The sequence below is a fragment of the Vipera berus genome (assembly GCF_964194415.1).
Source record: "Vipera berus genome assembly, chromosome: 5".
Taxonomy (NCBI): domain Eukaryota; kingdom Metazoa; phylum Chordata; class Lepidosauria; order Squamata; family Viperidae; genus Vipera; species Vipera berus.
The window spans coordinates 43,028,540-43,041,459 of record NC_138207.1 but is presented as its reverse complement, the minus strand read 5'-3'; the positions used below and the strand labels follow the sequence as shown (position 1 = coordinate 43,041,459).

Genomic DNA, 12,920 nt, shown 5'->3' with positions numbered 1-12,920 from the left:
CGCTGTTGGTTTCACCTCCTAAATGGTAATCAACACAGTATCTGCTTTCCACAGTTCCTTGTGCTCTTTATATTGCTCCATCTGGAAATAAGGATAGATGAGGAGGGAGGAGGTGGTTTGTGGAACAAGAGCTACCAAATGTTATTGAAGATACGGAAACTCCTTGAAAACATTCTGATGAATCTGGAAAATAAAAGTTCTCTCTAGTTAAGCCTATTTAGACTGCTTTTTTATTTGAAATATCGTGTTTCTTTTAGTGTTTCACTCCACCCTGTGCCATCTGCACACACTGTGTATTACCTTTCTTGACTGGAAAATGAGCAGGTTGTACTGTGGATGGGGAAGTGGTGGGTCCCCACCACACCCCTGGTTCCTTACAGTTCTGATAAGGCTCCATAACTTGCATGACAGACTTGCAAATTAAATTGCTTATGTTGCAAACATATGATTGTAGTCAGGAATATAATCATATTGAGCTCCTATATTCATGTTATTTGAGACATTATTGCCATAATGTAATTAAAAATACAAAAATATATATTAGTGGGGTGACAAAGAAGTGCAAGTCAAGAGCAGTCAGAGCTTACAGCAGTCTTCTTTAGTCTGTGGCTTCCATACTAAATTGGAATTCTGGAGTTGTGGTCTTCACACATTTGAAAGTACCAGAATAAGGAAAATCGGTATAGGGAGAATCTGGCATTGCAATATAGTTAATATTGCTAAGCACATTGATTTGTGCTTCTTAGATTGTAAGCCGCCCTGAGTCTTCGGAGAAGGGCGGGATATAAATGGGATTTTTTAAAAAAATTGGAAAGTGGCCTAAGAGGTATTTACAATAGAATCTAGGGGTTTATATCCAGAATGAGGATGAGCTTGTCAATATATAGATAGATGTTGGCAAATGATCAGCAGTAGCTGGAGATTTGAGTATCTTTATAGTTTCCACTTAAAAATTTGTGATTGAACATTTGTGGCTTTACAGAAAGCTAAATCTCTGTCTCTTTGGCAGTTTTTCAGCACCAAATCACATTTTATTTCAACTGACTTGGGAAAAATGTGTTGCTCAAGGAAGAAAGGAAAGAGAAGCTAGGCTTTTCAGATCTTTTCTACACTGTTTTAAGTAATGTTAAAGCTATTTAATAATGTAACGTTAAAGTTTTTTGTTATAGTAATAAAATAATGTGGTTAAAGCTGTTTGTTAATAATAAAATCCTAGGATTATCTTTACATTGACTCATTTTACAGAATTTCAATGAGCTTCCTAGAATTTTAGTGTTTTAGAAAACCTAATACTGTTTTACTCCATGAAAATCAGGGTGACAGCTAAAAGCTGTGAGTAGAATTCTATTATGTTAGTTCTATGAGAATTGGATCAAAAACTGCATTTCATAAAAAATAACAATACCACTACTTCCAAGTATGTAATTAGTCTCATACCACTTTAAATTATTAACAAAATTCATGGACTTTCCATGGTATTTAATCATTACGTCTTCACTAAAATGAAGCCAGGAAAAGCCCACAATAATGATCACCAAAGAAATAAAAGTATTCAATTCAGATCATCCTGAGGATTATTGATGTATTTTGGCTTTGGAAAAACTAACTCAGATAACTGGTTTGTTGTTGTTTTTTTGAAAATTTTTATTGGTTTTCTAATATTACAATTACATATTTGAAAAGCAATGTGGCGACTGGATTATAATAATTCAATTGCATACAAATATCATTAGTACAAATTTCAAACTAATACAGTAAATATTTCCTCTCTTTTCCCCGTATTATGTACTGTCTCTTTTATTTTATATAAATTTATTGATTTTCCAATATTACACTTATATCTTTGAAAACCAACGTGGTGTCTGGGTTACAGTAGTTCCATTTCATACAGGTACATGTTGTTACAAATCTCCAGTTTGTTATAGCCAATATTTCCTCTCTTTTTTCCTTAAATACATATTGTCTCTTATCTAAATTAACATACTTCTTATTTTATCTATCAGTTAATGGTTTCCTTGCATTTGTCAATACTTTTATGTTTTATTTATTTTAACATTTCATCTTTAAGACATCAATCAGCTTATAATTTTTTCCAGCTTTAATTTGCATTAATATTAAAGTTAAACGTTTGAAGTTTATCATTTTCATGTTTCTAGGTGACCCCACTTCCCTCTCCAGTGCCTAATAATCTAGATACACATCCTATCCATCTCATTTCCATATCAACAGGTTAATAATACAATATACCGTAATATTCCTGTTTTCATTATAATTTCCACATACTGTAAATTCAATAACCAAAATTTCTCCCATTTCAATATTTAATACATCTTTTCTCTTCTCCTTTATATCTGTTCTCTCATGCTTAGACTTATAATTTTATTCTTTTCACTACATCTAAGTACATTAGTTACATTATATGACTGTTAACATAAATGCATCTTAGTCAATTTCATTTAAACTATTCAATATTTCAATTTAACGATATTCTCACATCCAAGTTTTTTAATTAGCCAGTATTTTTTATCTGCACATCAAAATAATCTCTCATAATCCAAGTACAATCTTGTCTATTTAGATATTTTCCATTTCAGGCCTCTTAAATATATCAATTCTTCTTCAATCTTATTCTGGCTTTCTTCCTTTGCCATGTCATTCTCCGTTTCTTTGCTTCAGGGTCATCAAAGAATTGTTGTGTTGTAGTATTGTATTGAAATGACCCTCCAACCTCCATTTTTGAAGGGTTGAGGGTCTGATAGAAATACCAAATCTTCTAATTATTTTCTCCTCTTGGCGGAATTGTCCTGGACTGTCCATTTTTTCTTCCATCTGTTTCTCATTTTGATCTTCAAATTCCTTCTGCTTTATGTAGCAAATTTTTCCTTCTATCCATTTTGTCAGGTTTTTCTCCGAATTTTCTCTTGTCTGCTTGTTGAGTAGTTAAATCTTCTGTCAGGGTATTTAATTGTTCAATTTCTTCTGTTATGTTCTGTCCCGATAAATTATTAGTTATAGTCACAATTTGAGTTTGCTTATCCAAGACGCTTTCTAGTTTTTTTCCAAAAGCTCTTATTTCATCACTGGCTGTGGAAAGGAACTGATTAGTTTGGCAGGTTATTTTCATCATAGCATAAATTTGTTTTTGTATTTCTTCCATGGTGGACTCTCACATCTGGTGTTCAAGGTTAGTCTTATCTTGTTTTCGGCCAAGTCTCTCTCTCTCTCTTTTCTTTTTTTTAAGAATGTCAGATTGCAATGTAAGATTTAGCCACACAGTGTCCCCCAAGTGCTTAGAAAATTCTTTTCTTTTAGGGAACTGCCTGTTAATCTCTTTTCAATTGTTTCTTCTGTTTCAAAAGAGCAGAGCCAAATTTTCAAATAAAAATAGGAAGGAATAAATAGTCAAAGCTTTTAGTCCACAAGTTTTTTTTAAAGGAATAAAGTTCTAGTTGAGGTCCAATTTGTTTTTTTTCAACATTTCTTTTAAAAACACCCCTGGAAGTTCAATCGCCGCTGATTCTGAAGGGAGGGTTGAAATCAGATTGGAGTATAAAAGAGGTTGATCTTACCCGGTCTCTTCCATGCTGCTTTAATGTTGCCTGGTAGTAAGTGTGGCTTCGGCTGTCTGAAGCCTAGTGACCAGCCGTATTGCTATGGGCGGTCTTTTGTTCACCAGTTTGAAGAGAATGGAGGCACTAACAGGGGAATTGCGCCCCCCCCCCGCATTTCTGCAAAAGCCCCTTCTTGCTGGTTGCCCCTCCAGGGTGACTCTTCGGCCCTTTTAGGACCCCCCCCAGCGATGCGAAACTGGACGTGGAAGATGAGAGCCATCCTCCAAACGTCCATAATAGCAGCATGGGCAAACCAGAAGCTAAAAACAGATAACTGTTTTTAACAGTGAATTCCTTTTAACCTATTCTCCAGTAATTCTTATTTAATTCTCCATTCATTACATTTTGCTAAATGTATTAGCTTAACTTTTCTCTCATTCCATTTTGTAGTACTCATGGTTCTTCAGCTGAAATTGGCCCTGGGAGACTCTTACCTGAAATCATTGAGGGTTGTTACTAGTTAAGGATTGAATTCATTCATAGTGCTTAACTACATTGCTGATCTGATTCATGCAATTCCATTCACTATTTATAAACTATGATTAATGACTTGAGTAGGCACCACCATTTTTTACATATATTGAATTACAATTCCCATAATCATGATAGCATGTGAATTCTGGGCCTTATAATGCTATATACCAGAATGGGAGAACTGTTGTAGAAAGTATTAAGTTAAAACAATCAAGAATCTGATTAAATTTTGTATGAAGGCAATTTTGTAAAAATAGTTGAGCCAGTTGATCACATAAAGGTAAGGAAAGATGACAAACGAGGGCTTAGAATCCTCCTGGGTAAGCAAAATCAAACCCCACCCTTCATTTTTGCATAAGAAAGTGCTAACAAAATTGCTCTTTGAGCAAGTTAGTTTCTAAATCTGATACATAAATATAAATAAATAGAATTTATTTATAAATAAATAAAACTTCAAAAACAGTCAGCATTTAGTCCACTTTATTCCTAGTTTGGAACAAGCTAATGAAAAATTATATCGTTCACCAAAATAAAGCTTTGCCATCACATCTAGGAATTGTGTTGTTTATTATTAGTTTATTAGACTTATATACCACCCTTCTCCCGTAGGACCCTAGCAAAGAACTAAAGAAATACAAATCAAAGCAGTTACCCATCACTTCCAAATGAAGTGTAAAGACTGCACTATAATTAACTATGTTATATTTATAATTGTAAACAATATGAATGGGATATTTTATGTAAGCCCTAAATTTTATTCTCACAAAGCCCAATATATCTGCTGACCCTTTTCTTAGTGATCACCAGGCTCCATTATTTTGTCTCTGTAATAAAGCTACACAATGAACTGGTGTAATACAAATATAGTAGCAGTCTCAAGCTTATTTTCAAAACTGCCATGTTAAATGAGAGGCTGTAACCCTGAGCTATAAAGTATGCATGTGCACCCCAAAAAACCTAAAAGCAAACTAAGGTAGCAAAGGGCATTGTAAGGACTATAGGGAATGGCGGAGGATAAGTCTCATAGTTATTTTGTAAGAGTGCTGGGGCATAATCTCAAAATTGCAAATGTGCCAACTGGCCCAAGCAAGTTAACATTAGTGAACTCTATTGCATGTGTACATGCTCTTAGCATATTTAGAAAAATATGGACAGGAGGTACACACATACTTTGGACAAATTCAAGAGTTCCTGTTCCCAAAAGCTGGACATATGGTATTTTGTGTCAGCTGCAGATTCTGAATGATTCAGCTGCTGAGGATCAATCTGAACTTGCTATCAGTTTATTAATATTTGCAATCCCAATTGGTTTGCAAATTCTGACGGGAATTTGCATGTATTTTAACTTGATTGATATGACCGTGTGTGATACATTAGAAAATGCCTTGTCAACAAAGATTCTATTCATTCAAGCCAAGCATCAGACTTCTGATTCTATTCCCATATAATGACAAAGTAGGATTAAGAAGCAGGCCTTCTAAGTAGTTGACTCAACCTTATGGTTAGGGTTTCCTCAAAGGTTGGATTGGTTCCCAATCACCCTTTCAGTGAGCGTCAGACATCATTATTCTGCAATGCAACAATAGATTATAGAGACTGTTATATCATAAGCATTTATTCTCTTCTTCCAGGGTACATGGTGAATGCTTTCTATATCAGACCTAAAACAGGAAACAGCAGCAATCAGAGGTGTTTATTCACGTGACAGAATCAGTATTAGAAACAGATTTGCAAGTTAGAAATCAAAAGAAAAGGAAAAACTGCAAAGGTTTGAGAAAGAATAAAATTGTGCTCAATCTCCAGTTTCAACTTCAACAAATTGACAAATGGAACACATGCATCTTCTAATTAAAGTTAGGTCAGGGAGATGCTGATCCTGTTAATATTCATAAAGACAACAAAGCTTTAATATATTGATGAAAAGCACAGCAAATATTCAGAACACTGCTTTTAAGCAATTTTATTCTTGGCCAGAAAAAAACCTTGAGTTTATAAAACAATTAAAATTGTTATTTCAGAGCCTTCTTACATTTGTATGAATAATTGACTTGGTCATGCAACTGATTATTCTGTAGCTGATCACGGTACTGCTCAAGTAAGCTTAATACAAAGTTAACATACTGCAACATCTTTCTTTAGCTGTAAAAGGTATGTATAAAGGAATTAAACTAGGAGGTATACATTTCCCATTCTCAAGATTTCATTCTGAGTTTCCATTATTCTAAAATTTTTATACTATATCCTATATAAAAACATCTCAAGTGATTTATTTTGTATATTCCTTAATCTTCAGGACTTTCAAAGAAAAAGGGCCATGACTCATTTCCCCCACTTACTAAACTTCTCAACTAAGTCTAATTTTCTGTTTTCTTCTTCATAACACCAGAATCTGAGATCATCAGGTGAAGGTGAATGGCGGGAAATTCAAGAAGCTATTCCACATAATGCACCACTTAATTTAATCATATAAATTCATTTTTACAAAACAAGTCACTTTTTAAATGATTTTAAAGGAAGATTCAAAATTTTCTTGGAGTATCAAAATATGAATAATTAGAAGTTATATGGCTCTAAATACCAGATTTTAGAGTAAAGCTTCATTCCTGAGGACTACATAGTTTTCTAAGCAGGTGGTTTGCCACTACCATTTTTCAGGATGTTTATGCCTCTGAATTCCAGTATCTACAGAACAATTGTAAAAGGAGTTATTGTCAACATACAGCACCTTATTTGGAGACTCCCCAGAGGCACACTTAACCAATATGCTTAATTCTGACAGTGCTTTTATTGTTGCTATTTTAGTATTCAAATTGATACTTTCCTTACCGAACAATTACATAATTAAAAACATTTTGAACTTTTTAAATCATATATTCATGTGTGTACTGTTTTAGTAGTCATGTTGTTATAGAGTTAAATGGAAAACACAATGCTAAAAATAGAGAAAAAAGCTTTCAGATGTGTGAAATGAAGCAAAAATATGTAATAGCAATAGCACTTAGACTTATCACTCCATAGTGCTTTACAGAACTCTCTGAACAGTTTACAAATGTCAGCCTATTGCCCCCAACAATCTGGGTCCTCATTTTACCGACCTCGGAAGGATGGGAGGCTGAGTCAACCTTGAGGCAGTCAGGTTTGAATCCTGGCTGTGGGCAGTGTTAGCCTGCAATACTGCATTCTAGCCACTGTGCCACCATAGCTCGTGTAATGAACCTACCTAATTTATGCAGAATTATTAAAATATTATTGAATTCATTTGCTGTCTATCTCACCATGGGACTACTCTAGTATTATAAGGTAAAGATTTGAAACTATTTTAAGTTTTAAAACTTTAAAGAATCAACAACTTACAAAGTCAGTTGATATGACTAAGTAGCTAGATATTTCTGTTGTTGCAAACATCAGTTTACACAGTCAAAATTATCAGTCTATGAGACTTTTTTCTTTAACTCAGGCAAGTTCACCTTATTTTGTCATATTGTGTGTACACATCTTCACATCTTACTTTTAACTACAGATTTTATTTTTTGACATAATTACAACCAAGTTATTTAATTGCCAAGAATTCAGAAAAATGATAGCTATCATCAGCACACTGATATCTAAAGCCATTGTTTAAAATTCCTGTTTTCTTTCAACAAGCTATCAAATTATCTACAAGAATTGGTTTGCCAAAGTGTAGGGTCTCTTAGCAACTACTTATCTACTAGGTCAAATAAGCAACCGATTACTTTTTGTGCAAATACCTAAAACCATTCAAATCTCAGTGTATTATCTGCAAGTTATATATACTACGTCTCTTAGGGTCAGATAAGTATTTGTTTTCTTTTTCCCCTAGAAAGTAACAGCACTTTCTGAATCACTGGGACCAATTATTATTTTTCCTTAAGGGACATAGTTTTAGTTGTCATGGTTTGAGTTTGCAGTTTATTGTGATTCTCAATATTCCAATGTTACGCAGACTATGAATTCTGTTCCTTTCAATAGGCATGTTTAGTTACTTATGTTAATAAATTGGATATGATCTTCCAAACTCCAGAGATACGGAGCTGGAATAGAACACATTATTTAATTAATTTACTGTTCACTTTTTTCTTTCTCAGACCTCCATATTATGTTTTTAGCAAAATATTTTTAGTATGCCCAGTCTGATTTAAATGCTGTACATAACGGATAAAGCATTATCTTCCTAAGCAGTTGTTGACATACATACATAATTCTCATGGAAAGTAACCTGTTCACATCTACTTTATTTTTTTAAGCTTATAAGCATTGGAACTTCAGACTTCTTTTTGCTAATGATAATAGTTTTTTCATAACTATTTTCTCTTTGTGAATATATTGCTATAAAACTAAATGACTATCATCTTAATCTTTTCCATGGACTATTTCTACCAATCCTTTTGGTGCTGCTGTTGCACAAGGAAGCCCAACATAATTATCTACACCAACTCCCAAATAATCTGGGTACTTTAAGATCTAAGTTAACTCTCTCCTCCAAAGTTCAGATGCCAAACTAGCAGTTCTTCTATTTGTCAAAAGTCTCATAGAATCCTGGTCTGACTTTTCTGATATTCATACGTAGATGCTGATTTTCAGAAGGAACTGATTCATTGTAAGTGGTTGAAGTTGCAGTCCCAGTTACCCAACAAGAAGACAGACGTTTTCTTTTTGCTTTATCTGAAAACCCTCCAATTCCCTTGTTATATTCAAGACAGGGCTCATCTTTATTCTTATTAACATCTTCAACTGGGTGTTCATCCCTGTTTGAAGTCATTTCTTTATGCTTACGAGCTTCTTTCTCTTCCTCTGCAATTTTCCTAAAATGCTCTAATGATTCAACCTTTCTTCGTCTTTCTATTGTTTCCATTTGTTTTTTGTCCATGAAGTCCTCAAAGTACATTTTTCTTTCATTCCTCTGATCTTCAAGGAATTTCCATTCAGTATCTGTCATCTTAACACCACTGTACTGCTCCAATTTCTCTCGTGTAACAGTGTCTGTACAAAATATATCAAAAAGCTGTTCTGAACTCCTATTGAAATCATCTGCTTTCTGAATAAACAGTTCATTTTTTCTTCGTTTTCTGGATTGGTATAACTTTGAGAATTCTTCATATACATTCAGAATATGCTTCTTTATGCTCTGTGTTGCTATGGTACATAGATTGCAAAACAACCAATGTTCCTGCAAAAGTTCAGCAAGCAACTGGGCAGCATCTTCTTTGGATCGTTGTGCTTGACCAGCCCTTTTTGGATGCAACAAATACAACATGTTCTGAATGACATCCTTCTTTGTAGGCAGAATTCCTTGTGCAAACTCAGATGACTCCACATAATCAACAGTTCCCAGAGTCTTTTTTGCTTTTATTTTATCCAAAGCTGCCATAATTCCTGTTTAAAGTCTCTCTATATCAAAAGCTGAAAAAGAAGGGAGATGTTAGCTGAAATAGCACCAAAAATTAAAATGAAAATTTTAATTCAAAAACTTTAAAAATGCTATACAAGTTGTTCTCCCTTAACTATTGTAACATGGATTGGCAACTCCACCACTAAGCAAAAAATCACACACCATATGACTGTGCTCTCCAGCTGGAAGAGACAAGACTACTCAGTTTCACACCTTTAGCTTTTGTTTGCCTCCTTACCATTCCTCCACCCTTTAGAATGTTCAAATGCCTGCTGACTGTCAAAAGCAATGCGGTCACACTGGCAGCCTAAGACTGACTTCTCCACTCTGCTAAAGGGGAGAGGGGTGGGGTAGAAAAAAGGCTCTCTTTTGCTTGACCCTTTCCTGTGGCCAGCATAATTGCATTGCCTTTGATGTGTAGAAGAATAAACAGCTTACTCTTTTGCAATCCTTCTCTCTCTACTTTGCAAGAGGAAAAATAAACACCCACACAGGATATGTACTATCTGGAATGTTGATCACATGACTGAGGGATGCTGCAAAGATCATAAACTAACTGTAAAGTTATTTTTTCAATGTTTTTTTAACACCATTATAACTTGAATGGGACTGAATGTAAGCGAGGACTATTAACGTTTAAAATAAATATGCTCCTATCTGAAAATGAAACTGTTTCATTAAAGTGAATAAAACATTAGTATATTATTTTATTTACTGAAATATTGACAGAGGTAACTAATATTTTCCCAAACAATTAATACAGATTTATAAAACAATGTTTATGCAATAAAGTATATTTTATTAAATTTACATGCTGCCCATCTCAGTGATATAACCTAAACTCAGTGATATAACTTAAAAGACAAATAAAAGCAACAAAGCCATGTCACTGCCATCTCCTGATTAAACTGCATTATGTTCTACAGCAGGTCACCAACCTTTCTCAATTGGCGGACCAGAGGGAAAGGGAGGGGGAAGCAATTTTACACCCGCGTGCATGTGCACGGGCCACAAGCACATGCACAATGTAAATGGGGCGAGGCTAGTGCCCATGTGATATTCACTAGCTCTGCCCCATTCTTGCACAACGCAGTGCCGTTTCTGTGCCCCACAGCATGGCAGCAGCCTGTTTTCACACCCTGCAGTAGCGGGGTGGCCAGCGTGGCCTGGTGGCCAGCAGGCCACAGCCCACTATCAGGCTGCGGCCCACAGGTTGGGGACCTGTTCTACAGGAGCTACCTTTTAAAACTACTCTGAAGCTACAGCAGAACCAAAATGTAATAGCCTATTTGTTTGCAGGTGAGAGCTACTTTTCATACATAATATTGGGCTCAATATTGACCATCAGGCAAATTCAAAATGAATTAAAACCCAACTTCCGCTTAGCATCCAGTAAGATCTGAAAAACTAGGCATGCACCTATCATGTAAGCTGTGTCATCTAGTAGGAACTAGGAGGCATGTCTTTTGTGCCTTCATGCCTGCTGAGATTTAGATAGTCTTGCCCCTGCCTTGTTTTTGAAAGGCTCTTAAGACTTCACTATTCCCAGAGGAATTGGCCAGAATGTTTTATCACCTTAACTATTTTTAAATTATTTTTGATTCAATGAAGTTGTCTCTGTATATAATTATATTGTAATATTTTGCAGTTGTGTACAATGCCCTGATTCACATGACAACTTGATGCCTATATAAATTAAAATAATTCAGGATCATCTGCTTGAAATAGCTTCTACCTATTCAGGACACTGACCTTTATTTGGATTGCTGAAGGTTCCTTCTCCATATAAGATCTAGGGAAAAATAAGAACATCTTATTCCTCAGCAGTTGAAACCCCTTGTGGAATGCCATCCTACTAAAAATCTCAGTGGTTCCATTATTCTTATCCTTTATAAATTCCTTAAAAGTTGACCTATTCAGAGAGGCGTTTAAGATTTCTAGTGGATATACTTAATATTTCTGGTTATAATTTATTAAAGTTAATAGTTTTGACCATTATTTCTCAATTAGTCTGCTTTTCTATTATGATACCACACAAGTCTTTGGAATGTGGAAATATATGTATTAAATGAATAAATATATATTTTCCACTGGTGGAAATTGCAATATTCCCAAGTAAGAAAGAATCCTCTCAAAGGTATTTTTGGAGCCATTTGCAGCTGAACATAACAAGTTATTAATCACAACTACATTAAATCTGCTCTGCATTATCAACTTTTAACTATTTATGCTCTTTACTATACACAATGGAAATTCTCTGCATCTTTTCAAAAACTGTAGTCTATGAAAAAATTGACTTAGCTACAAAGCTTATTTAAACTAAATTTGTAATTCCAGTACTGTATACATTCTTAAATATTAATCCTGCATACTTTAATTTCTCCTAAACATACGTGCAAAGAAATTCTGCCCTAAACAGAATGAATGCACTTTTCATAGACATGAAGAAAAAAAAGCATTGTAGAATTGGAAACACAAGGAAGAGTAATCGGCACCCCCATATAGAATGCCTGATTTCTATACAATAATGGAAGAAGCCTTCAAAATACAAAGTTTAAATTGTGTACCTAGATTATAGGTGCATAATTTCCAGCAGCCTGCATTTTTTTTTTAAAAAAATTGCACATCTGCAGAGCAGGTGGCCAAAGAAAACATAAGACAACAGAAGGGTGGAAGAACTGTAATGGATGAATAGAATAAACACATTAGTATTTGGGCACCACTTAACTATCAGTGTTTTCGCTGCAACATATAAATAACAACAATTAATTCAAATTTTATACCGCCCGATTCTGTTCTCCTGACCTAGAACCTTTCCAAAACAGGTTAGACGAACCCTACCAGCCACCTAAACCTACCCTACTGTCAGCAAACTCCAGAATACCTATATGTTCTTTATCGCTCGCTGGGGTGTCAGTGACTGAGCGCTGTCCTTCCAAACGGAGAAGGAGAAGCTTCTCTCCATTTGGCAGATCCCTGTCGCTATTTCATTGCACTTGGCTTTTCCCAAACGAGGATGCTACGTAGAAAAAGCAAAGGGCCACAGGACCCATAGGAAAGGGGGTGGAGCGGCCTCCTCCCTCTTGGCCTCGTCAAGTCTCTGCCCATTTGCGTACAGCAGGCCATCTGAAGCCGAGGCTCTTTCTTCCCCGGTAGGCCAGCCACAGCGGAACCCAGGCCGGTGAACTTCAACTCCGCCTTCCCTCTCATTCCTCCCTTCCCGTTTCAGATTACCAGAACGGCAAAAAAAAAAAACAAAAAAAACCGGTAAGGCGTCACTTACAGGCCCACGCGCCGTGCACCATCCTTTTAGTGAAACCCCGCGATACCTCAATGCAGTAAAAAGGGAAAGCGAGCCCATTCCGCCATCTTAAAAAAGGGCATATTTACAGCTCTCTTTCGTAGGAATTCCTTCCATCACGCCG

At 35.4% G+C, this 12,920-nt stretch overlaps 1 protein-coding gene across 5 annotated transcripts; it reads right to left on the bottom strand.

Moving 5' to 3' along the window:
* Nucleotides 1-5,947: 5,947 nt before the first annotated feature.
* LOC308668925 (uncharacterized protein) lies at nucleotides 5,948-12,863 on the bottom strand. 5 transcript variants are annotated; one of them, XM_081329233.1, is made up of 5 exons: nucleotides 12,380-12,771; nucleotides 11,248-11,287; nucleotides 8,734-9,506; nucleotides 6,664-6,767; nucleotides 5,948-5,961 (listed from the first exon to the last, which is right to left on the bottom strand). In XM_081329233.1, exons 3-4 carry the CDS (start codon nucleotides 9,472-9,474, stop codon nucleotides 6,708-6,710), a joined length of 801 nt encoding a protein of 266 aa, XP_081185359.1. In that variant the 5' UTR covers nucleotides 9,475-9,506; nucleotides 11,248-11,287; nucleotides 12,380-12,771; the 3' UTR covers nucleotides 5,948-5,961; nucleotides 6,664-6,707. The 5 variants fall into 5 exon arrangements, with proteins under 5 accessions (XP_081185359.1, XP_081185357.1, XP_081185358.1 ...); XM_081329231.1 differs by lacking the exons at nucleotides 5,948-5,961; nucleotides 6,664-6,767; nucleotides 12,380-12,771 and adding an exon at nucleotides 12,804-12,863 and having other exon boundaries at nucleotides 7,054-9,506; nucleotides 11,248-11,289; XM_081329232.1 differs by lacking the exons at nucleotides 5,948-5,961; nucleotides 6,664-6,767; nucleotides 12,380-12,771 and adding an exon at nucleotides 12,779-12,792 and having other exon boundaries at nucleotides 7,054-9,506.
* Nucleotides 12,864-12,920: the final 57 nt, after the last annotated feature.